The sequence below is a fragment of the Malaclemys terrapin genome, chromosome 11, assembly GCF_027887155.1.
Source record: "Malaclemys terrapin pileata isolate rMalTer1 chromosome 11, rMalTer1.hap1, whole genome shotgun sequence".
Lineage (NCBI taxonomy): Eukaryota > Metazoa > Chordata > Testudines > Emydidae > Malaclemys > Malaclemys terrapin.
Genome location: NC_071515.1, coordinates 20224312 through 20248769, shown reverse-complemented (window position 1 = coordinate 20248769; position 24458 = coordinate 20224312). Strand labels below are relative to the sequence as shown.

At 44.3% G+C, this 24458-nt stretch overlaps 1 protein-coding gene across 1 annotated transcript; it reads left to right on the top strand.

The window, feature by feature from the left end:
- The first annotated feature begins 16349 nt into the window (after positions 1 to 16349).
- Positions 16350 to 20665, top strand: CTLA4 (cytotoxic T-lymphocyte associated protein 4). Its single transcript, XM_054043304.1, has 4 exons — positions 16350 to 16430; positions 17743 to 18093; positions 18565 to 18674; positions 19708 to 20665. Exons 1-4 carry the CDS (start codon positions 16373 to 16375, stop codon positions 19801 to 19803), a joined length of 615 nt encoding a protein of 204 aa, XP_053899279.1. The 5' UTR covers positions 16350 to 16372; the 3' UTR covers positions 19804 to 20665.
- The last annotated feature ends 3793 nt before the right edge of the window (positions 20666 to 24458 follow it).

Sequence of the window (24458 nt, the reverse complement as noted above, 5' to 3'; positions counted from 1 at the left end):
AATGCAAAGAAAAACGTTATTGTATGAAACGTTGCAAGTACCTAGGGGATCTCTGTAAATACAAGCATGGACAGTAATAGGATTTTATATTGTATTTCACTGATGTAACACCAGCTGCACTTTCGGTGTATTGCCCTTATAGCGCCGTCTGATTAGCACATTTATTTACAGCCACCTTGCACCATCTATTGGTCACAGTTGTGCATTACATTTTGACAAGTGAGACTGTGAACACAGAGTATTTTTGCCACTGACACTGAGGGTATATGTACCCGGCAATCAGAGATGTGATTTCAGCACATGTAGACGTAGCCAAGTTAGTTTTAATCTTACACCAGGTTTTACATCCACCAGTGCAACTTCTATGGAGTCAGTAGAGTTACTCTTGATTTCCACCAGGGTGAGAGGAGACTCAGGCCTCCCCAGAGGGGTGATGACTGAGCTCATCTCCCAGGACAATAAATCTTTCCCATCTTTCACTTCAGTTCAAACATTGCCCATCACCTCTTCAGTCCCTCTTACACCTGTTCTTGGTGTCCCCACTTCGGCCATTGTTCAAAGAGCCCCAGGAACATGGCCCACACAGTTATTAGAAAATTAGACTGCTTTAAGGGGTTGGGATTGACTACACGTTCCTAGGAGAAGTAGGAACATCTTCTGAACATGTCTGAACATGGCCTTAAAAGCAGTCCTCTATTGGCTTGCACACTTATCTGACAGCTTATTTCCTTCCAAGGATGATTTAACTCAGCTGAGTTTGACATATTAGAGCCTCCAGGCCAGAATCTGCTCTGTTATACCAGTGTAAATCTGGAGTAACATCTTTTATACTTTTTATACTGAACTTTCACCAAGGCAACAGAGAAGAAGTTGTCCCAATGACACTGTTGTAATATGAATAACCAAGTGCACTATTTCGTCCACTTGTCTAATTGTGCAGTGGAGAATGAAATTGAAGGACTGGACTTATGCAGCTCCAACAGAGTGAGTCTTGTGGGCCCCAGTTCTGGGTTTCATGAATATTTCAACTCATAGCTCAGTGAAAACGAGACTATCATCTATATGTGTGCATTGACATGGCAGGTGGGAGAGGCCTGCCATGAAAGTAAGCAATATGGAATAGAAAATGTATGATGCACATTTCCCTCTTGATGAAGTTTGCTAGAGAACGAACTGTACTAGAAATAAGTTCAGCAGTAGAATTATGAATCATTAATGCTGGAGTGTGCGTTTCTGTGTGCTCTTGTTTCATGATTGCACTCTGAAATTGTGATATTCATGCTATGGTATAATGTTGGGGAAAGGTTAATAATATAATGTACGATATGAAATTTGATGATACTGGGATTTATTCCATGGGGCACTAATTTGATGGGTAGGGAGAAAGGGGTGCAGGGAGCCTTTCCCCCAGCACTAGAAAGGCAGCACTAGAAGTGTGCTAGGTGAGAGGGGACCAGATACTACCCTGACCAGTCTGTCACAGCTGCAAGTGGGATGGGTTGATGGCTTAGGGATGTAGCCAGGTCACCGGTTGTCTAACTACCATCAGTTGTGGGTGGCAGGAGGGGCTGTGTTGGTCTCCTCATTAAGGCACAGAGGACTTGTATTTAACACATTATTTTCATTTATACTCTACTTAACACTAGTACAACCACAGCCAGAGCCTGGTGTTGACTGCAGACTGAAGCTGCCTGCCATCCCAAGCCCCACTTTCCAAAATGGAGGATGAACTTCGGCCCCTCGGCAACACCCCACATCCTTACTGACAGCTGCTCCAAACAGATGTGTGTGTGGGGGGAAACACTGATCCTTTATAAAGCAGCAGGAAGGTGAGTCCCCAGCATGTTCCTCTAGTTGCCCTGAACCATCCTGTACTGCACAATGGCTCTGGAATCCTTTGAGTGGTTACCATTCACCTCTCCCCCCATCACCCTTCTATGGTTGCAAATAGATCCAGCAGAATTCAGCCTCTGGTGTCAACCGTGTAATGCTGCATATGTACAAACTGGTCATGTACAGTTATCTTGACCAGCCTCTGGAAGATGTTCCCGTCCCAAGCTCTACATCGCTATTACTTATCACTGAGTCATAGAAATGTAGGGCTGGAAGGGACCTCAAGAGGTCATCAAATCCAGCCCGCTGCGATGAGACAAGACCAAGTAAACCCAGACCATCCCAGACCAGTGTTTGTCTAACCTGTTCTTAAAAACCTCCAATGATGGGGATTCAACAACCTACCTTGGGAACCTATTCCCTTATAGTTAGAAAGTTTTTCCTAGTATGTAACCTAGATCTGCCTTGCTGCAGAGTAAGCCCATTATGTCTTGTGCTACATTCAGTGGACATGGGGAACAACTGATCACTGCCCTTAACATATTTGAAGATTGTTATCAGCTTCCTCCTCCCCCAGTCTTCTTTGTTCAAAACTATACATGGCCAATTTTTAACCTTTTCTCATAGGCCATGTTTTCCAACCCTTTTATCAATTTTGTTGCTCTCCTCTGGACTCTCTTCAATTTATTCACATCTTTCCGAAAGTGTGGCACCCAGAATTGGACACAGTACTCCAGCTGAGGCTGCACCACTACCGAGGTTGAATTACATCCTGTTAATACACCCCAAAATGATATTAGCCTTTTTCACAATTGCATCATATTATTGACTCATGTTAAATTTGTGATCCACTATAACCTCCAGATCCTTTTAGCAGTACTACCACCTAGCCAGATAGTCCTCCACTATGACCCCCAGATCCTTTTAGCAGTACTACCACCTAGCCAGATAGTCCTCCACTATAACCCCCAGATCCTTTTAGCAGTACTACCACCTAGCCAGATAGTCCTCATTTTGCATTTGATTTTTCCTTCCTAAGTGAAGTAGTTTGCACTTTCATCTTGTTGAATTCAGACCAATTCTCCAATTTGTCAAGGTTGTTTTGAATTTTAATCCTGTCCTCCAAAGTGCCTGCAACCCCACCCAGCTTGGTGTCAGATGGGGATTTTATAAGCATACACTTCCACTTCATTATCCAGGTCATTCATGAAAAGATTGATTAATACGGGACCCAGGGCTGACTTCTGCAGGACCCCATTGGATATGCCCTCTGATTTTGCCAGTGAACCATTGATAACTATTTTTGGATACTGTCTACCACCTCGTGAGTAATTTCATCTAGACCACATTTCTCTAGTTTGCTTATGAGAATATCATGCAGAACTGTGTCAAAGCCTTACTAAAATCAAGATATATATTTCACAGTACTTGCCAAATTGGCCCTGTCTTCATCTTTCTGCTGTCGGAGTGAATGTAGCATTTTCCTATACTTAAATACTGGAATAATTGCTTGATGCCGCTGAGGTCAAAGCCCAGTAAATCTCCAGTGCCAAGTCATGCAACTATCGAGAAATAAATTTCAATTTCAAAGGTTCGTTCCATTGATTTATCTCTGGAGCCATCTGAGTTTCCTTAGCTCAGCCATATCATAGATCAAATGTTTAGTATTAAATGACATGCACAATAAATTAAATATATATTCACTGTGTACTGGAGAGCCAAAGCCCTGAAAGACTTAAATACAAACAAAATGTGGATGACTCAAGCAATAGCTCAAGGCATCTTCTAACCCTGTCTGATTGTCTTGTTTTTCACATAGAATGTGCTATACACATGACTGACAAGATTCTTTTGCTCTGTGTAGTTGCAAATCAGGGTCTTTTCTCTATTCTTGGGTATCATCACAAAGCTCAGACATTTTACAACTTCTCTTCTCTGGGGTCACACCGGAATAAATACAGCAATAGCCAGACATTGAATGAGATAAAAGGATGATTAAGAGCTAATGTCAATGTAATGTACCACTATAATCATTTTCTGCTGCTAGATAAATGATGATGCAGATGATGCTGTTGTAGATTTTGTAATCTGATGGATACTGAGGAAGTCCTGACAGTTGTACACTGTGTATAACAACAGCTTGGACACAAAGGGTCAGATCCTCTGCTGTGCTGGGGATACTCAGTGCCACACCATCGGCAGATTCTGGCTGTAAATCTCAACCCGCTGGAGGACCCCTCAGGTACAGTGGGATTCTTCTGGTGACATGCTGCCAGCTCAGCAGTCCCTATGCCTTCCCCTGCTGCTAGGACACAAGTGCGACCGGGATGATGCTATACAGCTCTACTCAGATGCCGTTTGGGCCCTTTGGGTCTATTGACTAAGAGCTGCCCTCAAGCTGCTGGGATCAGGCCTGCAGAGTACAAAGTGGAGCTTTATGCCACATGAGGAGTCCTTCCCCACCCAGACATGGGCTGAAGGCAGTACAGCTGCACGCCAAGATAGGACTCTGTCCAAAGCTATTTGCTGATTGACTGGTTGAGCTTCACAGAGCACCTGAAGTGAAAACAAATGGCCCAGGTGGGAAGAAGCCGTTGTTGTCTTACTGCAGGATTCCTGCATTGCTTCAGGTAATTGGACAAGAGGATGGATATGTCCTGAACTTCAGCAAACCAGAAAGGAATGCAGCTTTGTAGAAGTGCATTGGAATCAGCTGTCCATTTTCTTGACTTGGTGCCAGCTATTTCATTTGGTGGAATACTTTGCACACCAAACTTGAAATTATAAATGAGAAGAAAACATGTAACAATTGTTTAAGGAATTGTTGCAGGTAAGTAGCACAGTTCTCCCTATAAAAGAGTTAATGCCGATCAACTCCTGTGCTACACAATATTTTCCATAAAACATGTTTACTGTGGCAGAAGTCTGCAAGGGACCCCGATGAACGTGGCACTTCGGCAACCACAGATGATGATTTCCAAGAAACAATTGATGCACTCAGCTAGAAGGGGCATAGTAATCCAGACAAGCCAACTATGATGTGTGCAGTGTCCTTCCTTTCAAACAAAGGGGGAAAAAGGTAAACACTGGATGTACATGAGGAACACCCGTTATTGTGTAGGGCTTTAGGAATGATATGAGTTCCAAAGACAGACCAGCTCATTAGAGCCTAGAAGTTGGTCATACAGGCACTATAGAAATGCAGGCAAGTAGATGGGAGAGTTTGGTGCTCCAAATGGAAGTGGCAAGTGGAAATACTACAAGCAAGAGGCAGGGGTGTTGCTCTTTGAGATCAGCTGATGGGTCTAGTAGATGGTTGGTGGATGGTGTGAGGGTGCTACTAGGTGGGCTCTGGACGTGTCACTTGAGCATTGCAAGGGGCTGGTGGAGGCTGTGAGAGCAGTTGGTTCCCCCTGCCTGTCCATGACACTGACTCCGGTGCAGTCATGGGGGTGCACTCAGCAGTGAAATAAGGAGCATCAGTAGGGACATAGGAGAGCAGCATCAAGCGGAGGAGGGAGCACAGCTTCTTCATCCCTCCCATTACCTTGCAGCCACTGGATTTTAACAGCTGCTGGGTTGTTTTGTTTTTTAAACTGTTTTTATAACAATTCCTCGGCCACCCTCTGGTGACTCACCTGCAGTCCCAACCCCCACGTAAGAATAACTCTTGTGCAGAGCTGAATAGATGTGCTTATAAAACTACAGAGCAAAGCGAATATATTAGGCCAAACAAAGCCCTGGTGTTCGCAGGTGAGGCTCATTTGACTTCAGCCGAACACCAGGCCTCGGCCTGGCTCATTTAATTGTGCTCTGCAGCCTCAACTGCTGAGCAGTGTCCTCAGCGTGGCTCGTTGGTTTGTCCTCAGCAGAGCGCACTTATTTGCTGCTGCTCACATTCTGCAGCCATTAGGGGGGTTGCTGGCTCATCACTTTTTTTTGCTGACAAAATAATTGTCAGAGCGCTGTATGCCGAGCAGTGCCAGTAATTCTGGTCATGAGCAAGCATATTTAACCATTTCGATCTTCCTAGCTGATCTCACCACACAGGATGGCACGATTTGATTCTATCACAGTGAGAACTTGATATTTCTGAAGATAAGGAACATTTTGAAATGAACAAAAGGAAAACGCAGAAGAGAGAAAACTGGGGGAGAGAAGGAGGAATGGTTTTCAAGTAATGCAGCTAGAAAATGATTAAATAGTCAAATGAGTGAAGATGGTTACACATTGTACGGGGAGCTGCTCTGAGTCACTGCAGGCATGTACTGTAAAATGCTCTACACCCCATTTCCCAGAAGGCGACCACTTTGCACAGCTTCAAGAGTTTTATAACGGGCATTCAGAATAGAAGCAACATTTTCCAAGTACCCATACTCACCATATGTAGGCAGCCACCCCACAGTATCTCATTAGCTCAACAAGACAAAATTTATTGGCTCCCATTCTCATTTATACTAAAACCTGTCATTATATGGTTGCCTTAAAGTGAGTGTCATTTACATTTGGATTCGCTTTAAGGTCCCTTAAACAGTCTGGCCTAAGGCCTAGGGTGACCAGACAGCAAATGTGAAAAATCAGGATGGGGGTGGGGAGTAATAGGACCCTATATAAGAAAAAGACCCAAAAATCGGGACTGTCCCTATAAAATCGGGACATCTGGTCACCCTACCTAAGGCCTGATCTCACCTAAATTTTGTTTTTAAATAGGGATGCGACTTTTTTTTTTTTTTTTAAACCAAGAGTGATACCAGTACGGCCCCTAGTGCGGACGCAGTTATACTGGTATAACTGACAGACCAATGTTGTTATTTCCCTGCCCACACGAGGGTAGCTACATGGTATAAAGCACATTTATACCAGTCTAATTACACGCACACATAGGGGGATTGTATGGTTTTAACTCTACTGGGATCGCTGAAGCGGTACAGCTTTCGTGTGTAGGAAAGAATTTAGTGTCAATGAGAATCAGGCCTTTTATTTCTGTATTTTTACAAGACAACTTAGTTGCTGTCATTTGAAAATCATAAAAAGAGGGCTAATATCGTGGCCATTTAAAATTGCAGACAAAAGGAAAATGCTTAGCAAGAAAGATGTCTATCTACTTGCAGTTTCTTCTACTAAAAATGCAACTGTAACATTTTTCGCTCAGGCTTAACAATACATTGGTGAAGAAGTCATTTAGATAAAGTAGGAGATGCTGTATTGTTGTTGTTTTTGCGAAACAGTTGATATTTTAAAAATTAAAATGCAGAAACTTGGGGTTGGTGCTGGCGAAAAGATTGGAAAAAATATTTGCAGAAATTCCCCCTTCCCTTTTTACTCAAGATTTCATCAAAATTACAAAATTCAAAAGATTTCCACCAGCTTTGGTTAGGGCCTGATTTTAATTGGGTTCTGCCCAGTCTAATTATGTTCATAACCTGTGACAGATAATCTCACTCCTGTTTGAAAGAAAAACAAACATACCGAGGTGCTACTCACAAGCCCTCCTTTCCTGTCTCCCCACCTCATGATTTAGCAGTCCTGCTTCACAATCTCTTTCACCCTAAATACTCAACATTTTTTAAAAACTCTGCTTGCTTCTCCTATGCATGCCTCTATTAGACTAAGTAGCTACCAGTTACACTACCCTCCTAGTAGTCCTTACTGCCCAATATCAGCTAGCCTTTGGTCAAGGATCTGTGCCCTCAGTGGCAAGTGACTAATTCCAAGCCACTGGCTTTCCCAGCTAGGTTTGGCACTTGAGGAAAAGTGGGAGGCCGTTTGAGATAAACAGATGAGTCGGATGTTTCTGCTGAAAGGATCCATAGGGAAAGTTAACCGTTGGAAATTTGGGGTGTTCGATTTATTCCTGTGGGATGAACAGGGTGATTCACACCTCTCAGAGCTATTATTTCGGGCACTTGGTAGACTCAGAGGGAGAAGTTTAGACAACACTGCCTCCATTTACATATTCAATTGTTCTTCACAATGGCAACAGCTAGTTTTGATTTGTTTTATTAATGAAAGTTTAGATCTTGGAGCACAGTTAGGTGGTGAACAGTGGATTTGGCTGTGTCACGGGTCCACTCACCGCTGATGGCATCTCTTCCTGGCCATCCTGGGGATTAGCTCTGCCAGGTGCTGCCCTCCTCTGGCAGTGTCTTTATCCGTCACCCTTTCCCACCGCGCGGGCCCCTCTCGCTCCAGGAACTGCAGCCTCCTCTTCGTAACTCAACCCTCTGGCCAGGTCGCTATGTGATTACCCCTTCCATGGGGTTTGTAACCAAGTCTTTCCAGAACAAATCTGGCAGTCCACTGTACTTTTCCTGGTTGGTTCTATATCCCCAGTGGTGGTGGGGGAATACAGACCCGCCCTCTACTCTGGGTTCCAGCTCAGTGGCAAGGTCTGCACTCCTATTTTTTGCTGCTTTCCCCCTGAGTCTTCTCCTACATTCCTGGCTTTCCCCTCTTTGGGTTTGCCAGCCTCCTAACTCCCTCCTCCCAGGGTGTAACTGTGGACGACCCTCTGTAGTCCCAACATACCGTCTTCCTCCCAAGGTGGGACTACAGCATACTTCCCTGCAGCCTGCTTCTGCTCTCAGCTCCGGGGCTTTATACAGGCCCTTCCTGTTCCTGCCCAGCTGAGCCTCATTTAATCAACCCCTATTCCCTGGCTCCTCCTCCAATTGCAGCCCAGGGAGTTAATTGACCTATCTGGCCACCCTAACCCTTTCAAGCCTTGTGTGTGGGGTGGACACCCTATCACAGGCTACACATTTCTTGGTTGAGAAATTGTGGAATATGTGGAGCCCTGCCTATGCTGACTTGTCACCAGCCCTACACATCCTTTACCAATCCCAAACTCAGCAAAAGCCTCCTCCGCTCCTCTACAAAGAGCTATGGGAAATGGTGGGTCATGGGATAACAATTACACTTTCTTTATAAAACATTTTTTTACATCTTTTAAAAATATGATCATTAAAAAGTCTGGAAACGAACAGCAAAGGGCTTGATCCAGCTCCCCGGTACTAAAAACTACTTCATCCCTCAGTGTTATCCTACCTGAGCTATCCTGCCCCCCAAACGTAACATGGCCATCTAACATTGACAGAAATATATGCACAGAAAACAGTATCAATAAGAGATTAGAAAATCCTATATCCCACTCAAGGGATTCACTTCCAATATTCGTAACACTAAGATACACTACAAATGCTGGCCAACCTTTCCAACCTTGCGGACAGCTTACACGAGACATCTTAAAGGACCCTTGTGTACTCTGTACCCAGTCAATGAAAACCAGCTCTCTTAAGGTGTTTCAAATTGGTTATGCAAAAATAGAAGCACCCAAAATCACTTGTCAACTTTGAAACTTTGAGCCTGAATACAAAAACCACCCTACATTAGTCCTTATACAATTAAATACAAACGTTCAAGGCCTACACACAAACACCTACATAAACCTTCAATACCACGTAATAAGCCCATTATTTCTTAACACCAAACAGATCCATCAGGCCGATTTTACTCATGAAAGTATCATTCTGCTTCAGCAACACATCACTTGATAAAAGCTCACAGACTTTGACATAACTCGATGTACCCCGGCACCTTACGCCTTCCTGTGCATTTAATTAGTAATATGTAAAATCAACAGTACAAAGTTAACAGCAGATTTCCAGTACAGATCAAAACTCCAAGGGGGCAAAGTTAGGGATAAGTCAGGCAGAATGTTGGTGAAGGATGATTCTATGGCAGCAGGGAATTGTCTGCATCACTTAACAGTTTATTTCCAGACTTTTAAACCTCATTGTTTTTAACATGTAGTTTTATTGAAAGAGTGTAATTTTGCAGGGTGGGGGCAGAGTGATAGGTGGACTCCACTGAAACATGCCTTTATTCAGGGATGTGTTTTGTTTGGGAATGTGTCTTTAAATTCATATTATGACTCTGAGTACATTAAAGGGGGAAATAAGTTCCTTCTCTGATCCAGCCACTCATATTTTCCCCTTAACCATCCCTCCCGATCCACTTGCTAGTCACATTCCCCCCACTCCTAATATCTAAGGGAAGTTCTCCTAAGTTGCCAGAATCTTCCAGTACATGCTTCTGCCTCACAACATCCCAACAATCCCCAGTGACAACCTCAAGGAGAGTATCCCAGTTGTGTGGTTCTGAAAGCTACCAACCATACATGCAGTTAGATGCGGGGTGCAGTCAAATGCAACCGAACACACAGCTAAATCTCTCATCCAGACTCTCATCTCAGATCTCACTCACTCTGTGCTGCCCTTGAGAAATGCAATCATGCCCCACCCATGTTTATTCAGAACGCTGCTGCAAAGATTTCCTAGCTCATTGCTTTGACTGTACTGCTGCGCTCTTTGCATCCCTCCACCGGCTCCCCTTTCTCCATCGCCTCAAAGAAACTTTCAAGGCCCTTCCTAGCCTTTCACCCCTCATTCCCTATTGAGGTGTCAACTCCTCCCTCCAATTGCTGCCAGCCTTCATTAATCACTTATTACATTTTTAAACAAGCACCTTTGTGCTTTCTCCCATGCTGACCCTCATGCTTGGGAGAAGCTCCTTGTAAACATCTGCAAAGCCACCTCATTTTCCTCCTTTAAATCTCTCCTTTCCCCAGGTGCCTACAGAACACTTGACAACAGTTTGGCTGCTGGTGTGCTGAGGGCACTGCCTATCATGCTGACCACTATGGTCTCGCTGTTTCTTTGTGCTCCCCTGTCCATCTGTTTTCACCTGTTGTTTATTGTCTTATACCGAGGGCCTGGTCTACACTAAAAAATTAGGTTGACCCAGCTAAGTTGCTATGGGGTATGAAATATCCAGCCCCCTGAGCGACATAGTTAAGCCGACCCAACGTCCAACTATTGCCTCTTGAGGAGGTGGATTAACTACAGCGAAGGGAGAAGCCATAGTGAGTGTCTGCAATGAAGACTTAGTGGTTTAAGTGTAGACATAGCTTTAGACTTGGTCTACAGTACTACCAACTTGGGTCAGTACAACTATGTCGCTCAGGGGGTGGATTTTCCACAGCCCGAGTGATGTAGTTATACTGACCTAACCTCCAGTGTAGATGATGCTATATCAATTGAAGGGCTTCTCCCATTGGCATAGCTACTGCTTTGTGGGGTGGTGGGGTACTTACACCTATGGGAAGAGCTCTCCCATCGGCATAGGTGGCATCTTTACTAAGCGCTACAATGGCGCTACAATGGCACAGCTGCGCCACTGCAGTGCTATCAGTCTAGACCAGTGGTTCTCAAAGCTAGTCTGCCGCTTGTTCAGGGAAAGCCTCTGGCGGGCCGGGCTGGTTTGTTTACCTACTGCGTCCGCGGGTTCGGCCGATCGTGGCTCCCACTGGCTGCGGTTTGCCGTTCCAGGCCAATGGGGGCTGCGGGAAGCGGCGCGGGCCGAGGGATGTGCTGGCCACTGCTTTCTGCAGCCCTCATTTGCCTGGAGCAGTGAACTGTGGCCAGTGGGAGCCGCGATCGGCCGAACCTGCGGAAGCGGCAGGTAAACAAACTGGCCCGGCCCACCAGGGGCTTTCCCTGAACAAGCGTCGGACCAGCTTTGAGAACCACTGGTCTAGACAAGCCCTTACATGATAAGATCTTTGAGGCAGGGCCTGGTTTTTTTGGTTCTGTGTTTGTACAGCGCTTAGCACAGAGGGGTCTTGGTTCATGACAAGGGCTCTTAGCCACTTCTGCAATACAAATAATAAATGAGGATGTATCTAGCTGCAGGGTAGAATGTATGTTCGGTTGTGCACCTTCAGTACTAACTTTGAGCTGCTGTCTTTCGCATTAGGAGATGATTCATTCTCCATGTTAGTTTAGCCATGGATACCTCAGAGTCCTAGTAGAGAGTGGCAAATGCCATTCATCGAATAGAATTATGGAGTCAACATCAGTGGTGGCTCCAAAGGGCAGGGTGAATAAAAAGGATGAGGTCTAAAGAAGGAGTTACCAACAACTGCTGAGTAAAAGAGATCCATTGAATCTTATCTATCTATACCTGTGCAAGCCCTTGGCAGGGGCGCGCGCAAAGGGAGGCAAGCAGGGGCCTGGGCCTCCCCCCAATAATCGGCTGGGGACACAGAACTTCTCCAGCCCTGGGGCTGTGGTGGAGAGTATGAACTCTATCTTGGCCCCGCAGAACAGGAGCACTCTCGCTCTCCCTGCCGCAGCCCAGGAGCAGGGTGCCAGGGCTGGAGGAGTTTGCTCTCCCCCCACCCCCAGAGGAGTTCTGTGTCCCTCACTGGTGCCCCCCCCAGCGGTAAAATTTAAATTCCTGCGCACGCCCCTGCCCATTGGTCAATATTCCCTTGCGATACACAAGAAGTGTAGTCCAGTGCCCATTGACAAATATTCAGAAAAAAAGAGTGTAGTTAGTTGTATCACCTACATTGCGAGACAAAGGCATTCCTTTATTAAGAACTCCAGTTCAGTTCATTTTTAAACCGGTAAACAGTGCAACGTTGGGATCCATTTTGTTATTTTCACATTAAAGGTGGACAGAAAGTCCAGAGTTCTGAAACATACGGTATTAAGTGGTTGTGTGATGCGAATTGTGGTTTCCCATGGGACCCAGATCAATACACCAAACTTGGCCATATCGGGCTTTGCAATCAGATTTTAGTCCTTTAATGGTAATGAATCAATTATTTTTCCAGCCACAGTGCTACTTCCTTTCTTCTTTACTTACTGTTTTTTTAGCAAAAATTTTTTTCTTCAGCTTTTTCATATAGAGGTCTGAATTATTTTTTAAAATAACAGTGCATTTCAAAACCTCAATAGCTCTGTGGTGAACTAACTTGCTAAAAACATGAATAATTAGAGATGATCTCACAGCCTGAGCTTAACATAATATCCTGAAACCAGATGCTATGCAAATGTTAAACTTTTCTTCTCCCCATTACATCTGAAGTTATTCACCAACCCAATGGTTTTTTTAGTTCCTGTCAATGCAGAAGAAAAACAGCATTAGGGTGGAGTAAAATGTTTTTAAAAATGTGAAATTAATTGTGGAATAATAATAATAGATTGTAATGGGAATTTTGACTGAATGGAAGCTGATAATTTGTCCTTGCTAATTATTAAACAAAAGAAAAGCAGGTCAAATAACTTCAAGTGTCAAGACATCAACCCAAAATGACATGGATCTTTTCAATTAATTGAGAAGCCTAGCTACCTACCTCATCCGAATATGCCTAGTTATAGTAGTGGTGCACATTGTTCAGTCTGAGTTGTGCGTCCCTCTCTGTGCTTGGTCTACAGGGAGAGTGAATCTGCAAAAGCTCATAGTTTGATTCTTTAGCTCAAGCTGTTAAGGCATTTAGCTCTGGAAACCACCCAGTGAAGACCATGATGATGGTACTTAGAGTATCACATGGGGAGTAGAAAGGCTCACCTGTTATTTGGAGAGTTGTGTGGCCCCTGAGGACAAAGGAAAGAATACTGTTATTTATATGCTGGGTTCCATAACAAATAAAACCAAGCCACCAGCCCAAAAGAGTTTACATTTTAATTTTAGACATGACAGCCTCTGGGAATACCACCAGTGAAGGAATTCTGAAACTCAAGTCATCACAAGCAAAGTTAGCACCTGGACTCCTCTCTGAGTCCCACAACATCGGCAGTGGCAAAGGTGGTCCAGGGACAGGAAAGGGAGATTTCTGAGGTGAGGGAGGGGAAAGGGCTGGAGTGCATTGTGCATGGAGGCCTGTAGGAAACGGAATTTAACTGAGAACAGGCCTACAGCTGCTCTAATTGAAATCAGAGGTCAGGCAGATTCCTCCCTGCATCGGAATGCAATGCAGAAACACAAAGGGACTTAATACCACCTACCTTTGCTATCTCTTCCGCCCCCCCAGGTCCCATTCCAGTGCAGGAACAAAGCAACTGAGAATCAGGGCCAGTAGGTGAGAGAATATATGAATAGGGCCATGGAGAAGGAAGAATATGGGCTACAGTAATACGATCATGTGGCTAGTCTGCCAAGCTGTACTGTCCCATTAAATGCACAGAAGCAGTTTTTTAGTTTTTAGCACAGAAGCTCTCCCCCCCTTTTATTGGCTGTGTGTGTATGGGTGGAACTGAGGTGATTAGGGAGAGGAGAGAGTGCCGATGGCAAGTGTGGGGGAGTTCAGAGGGTGGGATCGGTCAGAGAGGCAGCGGGGGCATGAGGAGAGCAGAAGCTGGAGGATGGGGATGGGAAGGAGTGGTGGGATGGGGACAGGCATGGGAGAGGGAAGAGGAAGGACAAAAACTAGGTGATGGTGCAGGCAGTATGGTGAAGTGGGGAGAAAACAAAGGGTGGCCATAAAAACATGTGGCAGTAAAGAGATAATATTGGAGGAAACTGTGGGGCTAGGTACATGGGGTTGATGGATTAGCACAGCCTGGATCAGGGGACGTGGTGTAACCCACAAGGAGTTTCTGTGGTACAAAGGGGGTGGATGGACCAGCCTAGACCCTTAGGGGTAAGTCTACACTGTAATAAAACACCTATAGCTGGCCTGTGTTTGACTGGGGCTTGGACTGTGGGGCTATAAAACTGCAGTGTAGATGTTTGGGCTTGGGTTGGAGTCAAGTTCTGTAACTACGTGACAGGGAAGGATCGCAAAGCCCAGGCACCAGTCGGACCCTAGATGTTTACACAGCAGCTCTATAGCCCCACAGCCCGAGCCCTGTAAGCCCGAGTCAGCTGATGTAGGCCAGCTGTAGATGTGTTATTACAATGTAGACATACCCATAGGGTCTTGGTCTGTAGGAGGCTCATCAGCTCAAATCAACTGGCCCATCAGTCTAGCACCAGCGTCCTCTGACTCAGGATTGAAGGTCATGTTGGGCCCTTCTTTCACAGGCTGGCAAAAGCAGGCCACCGCTGGAGAGGACAGTTTTGTGCTCCTCTCAATCAGTTCCTGCCAATGAAAAGAGGAGCTATCTCCACAGGGACCCACATCTAGCCTTACTTAGATGGAACCACAGTCATTCCAGCACAAGGCTTCTGAGCAGAGAACACAGAAAAGTGTGTGTTCTTCTTCCAAAAAGGCACCCTCAGAAAAGAAACAGGATGGTAGCAGAGCTGGCATCATTAACAGAATATTTCCCAGGGCAACAGCAGTACCATGGAATCTCCCATCCTAACTGTAGCAAGGTACCAAGGGACAACAGGTGCCTGGGACAATGAGCATTGAGTTTTGTAATGCATTCCCCCAAAAAGCTTATCAGTTAATTGCATACTCAATATGCAGTGCCCATCAGCCACCAGCAGATTTAATTATGGTTGACGAGGACTAAAAGGCATCATTCACTTAACTGCATGCAGAATCCAAGATATGGACGCTGTTCCTAACTCTATCCTTACTCTGGATAAGTCAGGGTCAAGAATAGGCCAATAAGTCACCTCTAAAAGCTCATTTATAACATGGTACTATGACAGAATTTATTTGCAAATTGATTTTACTTTGTCCAACCAACCGTGTGTTATAGGCCCAACCAGTTATTTTCACACAACTTTGAGTTACTATACACTATTTTTATTTACTGCGTGCTCATGGGTAAGAGCAAATTCTGACTCTCCTCATGCTATCATTATTGCTATATGGGCATCACACCTAAATTACGCAGTAGTCAATGTTGTCCATTGTGTAACTATGCCAATATAGATATTCATATTATTTTAAAATAAAATATTTACCCAACTGTTAGCACTTCTTTGGAGTTGCTGTAGTCTATCATCTTAATAAAAAATTACAGTATTTTTCATCATTTTTTTCTAGTTCATAGACCAATTCATGGGTGTTTTGAATCTGTGGTGGTCCATTCGTATACCTTTAGGCACATTATATAAGAGCTTAATAGGGTGAAGAAAAAAGAAAAAGTAATGGCCTATTATGTAGATACATATATATAGTACTTTAAAACCTCTTTCGCCAATGATCCACAATGACTTTTTCATGGACCTGACAGACTCTCACATAAAAACAGAAGATGATTTTCAACGCTTACACAACCTTCAACACATAGATACTTTGAAAAGGTATGTCCTTAAAAGGTATTTTTTCTTAAAAGGAAATACCTGGTGATTTCAGGAACTTTGAATACTTCAACTCTGCATTGCCAAAGGGGCTGAACTAGTCTTTCATTATCTTTCCTCCCCCAATTCTTAAAGTATAACGCATGACAGATTTCAGATTGAATACATTTTCCATTTGCTGAATCGTTGTTTTGTTCATAGCTGTTTGAGGTTAACTCTGCACGTATTAATCAAACCCACTACTTCCCTTCTTGTAAAACCAAAACAAAGTCTCATGCACTTTCGGGTACAGAGTGTATGTATTTGGGATCAAAGCTATATATACACACATTGAATCTGTGTGGGTTCAAACATTTCGAGGTTCAGTATCCTGAAAGGTCTTGCCCTTTTCCCTGCCGTTCTGATTATAAATCTGATTTAATTCCATCTGGACTTGGCGTTAGAAGACAACAGGCAACTTCAACTTTCTAACGTCTGTCTCTTCGCTGGAATGCTCACGCTATTGATCACCATTGGCTTCCTCAGCACAGCCACTGGCATCGCCAAAGGTGGGTAGATCAAGGAGACCGAAGGTGTCTGGGGGTGTTTACATTTTCTCAGTTTCACCCCTTTGCAGGACAGTTATTCAGTGTAGCAAGGAGAGGACATATCTGAGGCTGGGTCTCTGAAGCGCGCAGGCTGGGAAAGTCTAGGGATTCTAGGTGGACAGGTCCAATACAATGCACTGCAACTTTTCTGGGAAAACAGGCAAAGTTTCCAGAGCAGTAGAGTTACTAGAGGTGCTAGGAAAGACTCCTGTTTAGATCGGGAATATATAAAGAGTTTATTTTATTTCAAATCAGATCCTCTGCATGAAATTGTTACTGTAGACATAGAAGTTGAGTGGACAAAGAGCTTCTGTTTTCCCCCTCTCTTGCACTGCCAGCCACAGACAAAATAAACCCTCGCCTGACAGGGAATAATCCAAACTTGAATCCAGCTTATGGTAACAGGTCAGTCCCTGCAGTTCTTACTCACGCAAAATCCATTGACTTCCATATAGAAAGTGAAAACTACAGAACTATGAATAGCAGTGGTACATTGCAACCTGTAAAGCTATAGATGTGTGTAGCAGATTTTTTTTAACTTGTGATTTTTATTTCAAATGTTTGCTGTGTTTTATCAGAATTTCTTCAATGTAACTCCCGTGGCAAGTAGAGTTGGTTAAAAGGTTTCAAAGAAAAGAAATGTGGGCAACTCTTCCTCCCCTGCTCCAGATATAAAAAAAAAAATTGGAAAATGTTTGCAAAATAGTATTCTGACCAGCTCTGTTGTTAACCCTAATGATCAAGTGTGTTCCTGGTCAAAATTTATCAGCCTAGGAGTTTATTTCTACTTTTTAGACAATTTGGTTTAAATTTCCACAATCTCCAATCAATTTTAACATATAATGCATAAAGTTTTAGTATTTGAAGTCCCTTTCATGCCTTCTGATATATTAAAAATGCTTTATTTAAAGAAGGAAACCTGCAGTATACACGGTCCATTATGTGGGTCCATATCATATCTATTTAAAGAATGAGAAACAGCAGAGATCTCCAAGTCAGCTATCACAATGGGTGTTCAGAAACTGCAGAATTCCTTCTTAAGGATTTTTAGTACATTAATGCAGGTGTTGAAAAAAAGTCTACAAACTGGGAATGAAAGGAAATCTCATATTGCTTCCAAAAGGACCCAGCACAGTTTGTGTCCAGGGATGAAGGGTCTTCAGGGTGGAATCTCTTTCCTTGCTTTTGTAGGTTTTAAGTAAGAGCTTACATATTATTGAAGCGCATTTCTTTAATGTGTTAATTGACCATCGTGCTCTGCCTTTAATCACAGCTCTCAAAGTGACCCAGCCAGCAGTGGTGTTGGCCAACAGGCAAGGAGTTGCCAATCTGGTGTGTGAATATAAGCACATTGGGAATGCAGAGGAAATCCGAGTGACCCTGCTTAAACAGACGGGCAGGGAGTACACCGAGATCTGTGCTTCAACCTACACAACTGAGTACCAGATGTTCATTGTGGAAAAGATCATTGAGTGTCACGTCAGCCCCAGCCAAAACAATGTGACCCTCACTCTCATGGGGCTGCATGCTTCTGATGCTGGTCTATATATCTGCAAGATGGAGCGGCTGTACCCACCACCCTATTATATGAACACAGGCAAGGGAACCCAGCTCTTTGTCACTGGTGAGCAAAGCACCCTGACTATACTACATTATTCTCTGATATATGGTTTAGTGAGCTGCTATTTTGTCTTAATAGGAGTCTAAACAAGGGTCAGAGTTAAAATCAGTTTCCAACTTTGAGAACCATTATTTGCTCTTCTCTCTTTAAGAACCACCTGTAGCGCTAAGGCAGACGTGATGCATTCAATGATCGGTGCATACTTGGGCTGTCAGAGCAATGCCCCCTATTGTACGTGTGTGTGTAGATGGATGTGTGCATAGAAGTACATAACTAGAGAAGGCCAATCATGCAGTCCTTACCCAGGTCAAACTCCCATTAAGGTCAATGGGATTTTTGAGAGGGTGTGGATTGGAGGATTTGGCCCTGTTAACATTTTGGTGAGTTCTGTTATGGAGAAGTGCCGTGCCCAAAAAGGTTAATGAATTGTGACAACTTCCTTACCAATGTCACATTTAATCTGATGTATTTCAGATCCCGAGCCCTGCCCAGACACTGACCTGTATCTCTGGATATTAGGAGCAGCTGCTTCAGGATTGTTTATTTACAGTATCCTCATCACAGCCTGTGTCCTGAGCAAAGTGGTAAGTGCCATAACTAGAGTATCATACAATTTACACTTAATTGCATAAATATGGCAGAACGAAAGACATGATCATAGAAAAAAAAAAAAAGGTAGGGACAAACTCACTGAAATGCTCTGGTTCCTTTTTGTTGTTCCAGTGCTGAAAAGCAGTCACAGACCTCGCTTTTAAGCCAGTTTATGGCTGCTTTGTGCTGTTAGAGTGGCAGAAAGCAGTCAGATCATACTGGTGAATCTGACCCATGGTTCAGGTTAGTTTCTGCACTAACCTGACTGCACTGGAATCCTGAGCAGAAGGCACCAACCATTACTGGGATCTAAGACAATATCGGTCTTCATATGTACTCCGTTCCACATCACTGATTCAGCCACTGGGGCCTGGCACTGTGTCCTCATTCACCTCTGTGCAAAGTGAATGTAAAAAGTGACCACGGATGAGAGTAGAGAACTTTGACCTGCCAGTATGTTACACCTACTTTCCCCAGGTGTAAATGGCCACACAAACTGAAGGCAATGGAGGGACAGAGCCCCGACCTTCCCTGTCTCTCGGCTGGTGAGAGGGGTGTACTGTCAGTTAGAAATGGACCGGAACCCAAACCTCAGATCCAAACACCCCAAACTACTGGGCACTCAGATCCAGATCCATCCTTTTCAACTAGTTCCTGGCTTTTTGAGCCACATCAAACTCCTAGATCTAAACACCTACAATTTTGGTACAGAACTGAACTTTGTAGCTTGAACACCTCTTTAGTGCTAATTCAGGGAGGGTTTGGCTACTGTTACCTAATGCTCCTCTATGACGACTGCTTTTCCTTCCACTGACAAGTGCATAATCATCTCATCCTACCAGAGAGACAGAGTTAAGGGAAGGTGACTAGAACAGATTCCCCTTCCCCCTCACCCCGACAATGTGGACAAGCCAACAAATTTTGCTTATCACTGTTCTTCAGAACACGACAGTCACTGATTAAGAGTCTGTCTTCGTTGTCAAGTCTGACATGGGATTTACCTTATTTTCTTCACGTGTTTTATAGATTCGGAAGAGGAAATATCTCACTACTGGGCTCTATGTGAAAATGACTTCAGAGGAAGAGAAGAAAGTGAAGCCGTATCACATCGTCATTCGCTGAGGCACAAGAAAACAGCACAGGGCAATTTTCCAGCTGTGATGGAGATTTTACTTATTTGGCTTTCTAATTTAAACAAATAAAATCAAATTTCCTAATATAAAAGGTGGAGGGGGAGAAAAGAACATACCCTGCGATTTCTCCAGAATGTCTACAGTTTGGAATAGAATAGATTAATGAGAAGGTTATGCATTAATATTTCGAGGATACGCCTGTCACACAAATATGGCTACCTTTTGGTCATTGATTCTGAGAGTTATATTGTACCATCATGTAGCCTATATGTAGCATTAAGAGCTATTACTGTTGCAGTCAAATGTCTTGCTGTCAAACTTCAGCATATGTGTTGACCAATTTAAATCAAACACTATTAAGGCAGAGGCTTGTGTGTCATCGCAAAGTTAAACATAGGGTGTTTGTGAGACTGAGATACATTCATATATAAAGGAGTGTTGACGTGTTTCCATGTAGCGCTGTGCATTTGGTGCCATTTCTTGTGTTAGCGCTTAGCATTCCTATGGGCGCACCAGCTGAGGCTGGTGATGACACTGCTGCTGTGAAGGGCTGATCTCAGCAACTTTTCTGCCATGGTCGCAGCAATGCTGTGCAGGAGTTAACACGGATGGCATTTGAGCTAGCATGGGGTGGCACTGCTAGAGAGAAAAGGTCTCACAGTAGGAGCCTTATTAGCCTATTGCTGTGAGAATGCTCCAGCTCTGTTGGAGTCTTGCTTTTTACGAAATGCTAAATTAGCATCAATCCAAACGGCAGAAAGTCTGACGCTGCATTTAAAGAGACTATTTTCCATGAAAATGAAGAAAGTGTATAAGTTTGTTTATTAGTTATGTACAGTTCAATAAAAACCTGAAGGCTTTTCCTGAAGTCAAGTACATTTTTCATTCATGATTCTCAGAAGAAACAGGAAGTGGCTACATGTTAGAAAGCAGTAATGCCAAAGGAACCCATTACCTTCTAACTCTGTGTTTTTACACTCTGGTGCCCACACATGGGCATTGCCCACATGCTCACAAACATGTCTATTTTCAGATTTCCTCCTTCAAGTATTCAGTGCTCACCATTGAAATCTGTCCAATGGTCCGTTTGCCTAATTAATGTTACCATGGCATTACTTAAAGTAGGGTTACCGTATTTAAAAAATAAAAAAAGAGGACACTCCACGGGCCCTAGCCCCGCCCCTTTCCCACCCCCGGCCCCGCCCCACTCCGCCCTTTCCCCGCCCCTTTCCCAAAGTCCCCGCCCCAACTCCCCCTCCTCTCTCCCAGCCACGCGAAAAGGGCTGCCCGAGCGCTACCGGCTTTACTGTTTGCCAGGCAGCCTCCAGACCCTGCGCCCCCGGCCGGCGCTTCCCCAGCGCAGCTGGAGCCCAGGAGGGGAAGCGCCCAGCCGGGGGCGCAGGGTCTGGAGGCTGCCCGGCAAACCATGAAGCCGGTAGCACTCGGGCTTCGGGCAGCCCCTATGCCTCCGGACCCTGCACCCCCGGCCGGGCACTTCTCCTCCCCGGCTCCAGCTGCTCTGCTCCTCCCCGGACTCAGACTTCAGCTCTGTTTAAGAGCCAAGATGCCCAAGCCAGCGCTATCGGCTTCAGGCAGCCCCCGTGCCTCCGGACCCCAGCTGCCGGCCAGGCACTTCTCCTCCCCGGCTCCAGCTGCTCTGCTCTGGCGGCGCAGGGTCTGGAGGCACGGGGGCTGCCCGAAGCCGGTAGCGCTGGCTTGGGCAGTTTGGCTCTTAAACAGAGCCGAAGTCTGAGTCCGGGGAGGAGCAGAGCAGCCGCGGGAGAGGAAGTGCCCGGCCGGTATTTTTCCCGGACACGTTCGGCTTTTTGGCAATTCCCCCCGGACGGGGTTTGATTGCCGAAAAGCCGGACATGTCCGGGAAAAACCGGACGTATGGTAACCCTACTTAAAGTCACAGACAATTTTCAATAAATTACGTGCAGCAGGTGATTGTAAGGATTTTAATGGCATGTTTTGTAGATCTCAATACAGAAAGCTGATCCCAGTTCCAAAACATATTTCCTTTTTCCATCTGTGAAAAAAACTCTCTCAATCATGGGATATGTTTAGGGCAAAGTTCTCCACTCTGATCCCTTTGGCTAAGATAGTCACCTTCATATCACATGCGCTAAACATGGGTGAAACATTCCTACATGACATCTCTGCTTCTTCCATGTGATACAACTGATGCGCCAAACTTTATCATCTCTTTCTGCCCCCCAGATAGCAGGAACAGCTGTGGGGAAGATTCTTGTAGAAAGAGTGACAAGACAGAGATATTTCTCAATATAGGTACTGTATGCTGAAAAGTATAAGGGCACATATAACAGAAGCAGTAAACTATTAAGATTAAAGAGCTTGGATAAAGTCTGTCCCTCAATTTATATCAATAATCATACACATGCAAATCTTCCTGCAAACCAGATGTCACCTAGTACTTAGTTGGATTTTTTTGTATTGATCGCCAATAAAAAGAAATGGAACTAATAAACATTTTCTTACTGACTAGCTTCAAAATGTATGAACTGAACAGTCCATTCTGTCGAATGGCAAATAATTTATTGATGAATGTTTGTTTTTCTTATTGACTAGCTCTTTTTAAGACTGTCTCCACAAACGATTAACATTATTTTTTTGGTGTGTGGTGCTACAGTGATAGCTCTGTGTAATTGCACAGCTGGGCAAATCCTTCAGTGGTAAGGAAGCAGTATCGCCATGTCCCAGTATTCAGAAATGAAGAGTGAGGCCTCCCAAAAATTATGAGATTGGCTTAAGAACAATACATGTGGGGTTCTTTTTGTTTGATTTTTGGAATTTGAGTCTTTATGAATCACATTTTCAAGCATTTCTCCACGAAGGGCTCAAAACTTCGGATTTTTTTCCAGATGAAAGCTGAGGTTTTTACACAATCACATGACTCTGGCAGCTGGGGCTTTACGAAAAACACCAAATATCATGACACTCATGAGAACATCATGAGAGTGGGCAACACTGATGTGGTTCTGTTGTGCAGCAAGGTGGGCCAGGATTTAGAGATACTGCTGCTGTTGGTTTAGTAATTGCAGGACCCTTTTTCTTTTTCTGGTTTGGGGGGGGCGAGGAATCTTTTTAACTAGGATCAGTGCTTGTGGGAACAGGGTACTGGTGTTTGGGCTAAGAGCTCTGAAATAGGGGACTGCCTGCACGTTCTTTCTATCCAAGGACTGATGTAAATAAAACAAGTTGCACTAGGAACATCTATGTTTCTGATTTCTCTACCACCAGATGGAAACTGACCTGCTATTGCTGTGCAGTGGAACAACAGTGTGTTTATTCTCCTGTTTATGAAATCATTCTCCCTTTGCTTCCCAACAGCTTCCTACGTTTTACAGCTTCCTACGTTAAAGGCTACATCTACACTACAGGGGGGAGTCGATTTAAGATACGCAAATTCAGCTACACGAATAGCGTAGCTGAATTCGATGTATCGCAGCCGACTTACCCCGCTGTGAGGATGGTGGCAAAATCGACCTCTGCGGCTTCCCGTCGACGGCGCTTACTCCCACCTCCGCTGGTGGAGTAAGAGCGTCGATTCGGGGATCGTTGGGACGCGATAAATCGATCCCCGAGACGTCGATTTCTACCCGCCGATTTAGGCGGGTAGTGTAGACCCAGCCTTAGACAGTTCCCAACCCTTCTTTTAGAACTCTTCTTCGGGATAGCCCTATAGGAAGGATTTTTGCCCCAGTGCAAACCCCCAGGTGGAGATGCACTATACCGGGGGTAGCTCTTTGGAAGCGGGGTTGGATCTTTGGAAAATTCTCTCTTTCAGAATGGGCAAGTCACAGTCTCCTACCCTGGTGATTTGTACTTACCAGCACTGGTACATTGCACTTTGCACTGCCATTGCAGGGCACTTAGAGCTGAAAAGACTTCATTGTGAGACTTTTCTTTACAAAGTTGATTGCTGTTGGGCTTTAGGCAGACAGAAAAGCCCTCTCCATTTATATGGGTGCTGGGGAAGGCTGGGGGTGTGGGGTGTCTGGGGAAGCCATAATGGATATGTTTGGTTAGATTTGTGATGGGTTGTTTTTTAAGTTAGATGGGATTGTCCGCTCATCTGAGACTGTTGCTTCTAATCCTGGACTATATTCTTAACTATGTCCCTACTCCAATGACAAAAATACTTTCAGTGTGTGTTATGGAAACACCCAAAAATGTATTTGTAAAATAAAAATACATCTGATCAGAGAGACTTGAAATAAATTGCACAATAATTACAGATAACATTGCGGGGGGTGGGGTGGGGTGGGGGAACCCCATAGGTTCACATTTGAAGCTGTCCAAATGTGGTATCTTAGCAGCACTTAAACAAGATAGGAAAGAAAAACAATTCATTTCTGTATAAGTTATCAAATCCTTCTGGTAAGTGACACTCTGGAAACATTTAATAGCAATCATAACCTGCTGATTTCACGTTTTACATGCAGGAAAGCTGTCCACATCAGCACTTCTCCGCAGAATAAGCTGGTTTCATAGTCAAGCTTTGGGTAGGTGTTATAAATGGCTGCCCACAGCATATAAGAGAATTCTGTCTCTTTATTCTGTTGAAAAGATGACTCTGCCCTGTGAACTATAATATTTTCCTTTCCTTTACAACACTTT

Bases quoted from the DNA above. Each gene is read 5' to 3' on its own strand.
- CTLA4 (XM_054043304.1), top strand. From the start codon at position 16,373: ATGCTCACGCTATTGATCACCATTGGCTTCCTCAGCACAGCCACTGGC. The intron at 16,431-17,742 runs GTGGGTAGATCA...CTTTAATCACAG, and splicing joins AGCCACTGGCATCGCCAAAG to CTCTCAAAGTGACCCAGCCA. The intron at 18,675-19,707 runs GTAAGTGCCATA...CGTGTTTTATAG, and splicing joins CCTGTGTCCTGAGCAAAGTG to ATTCGGAAGAGGAAATATCT.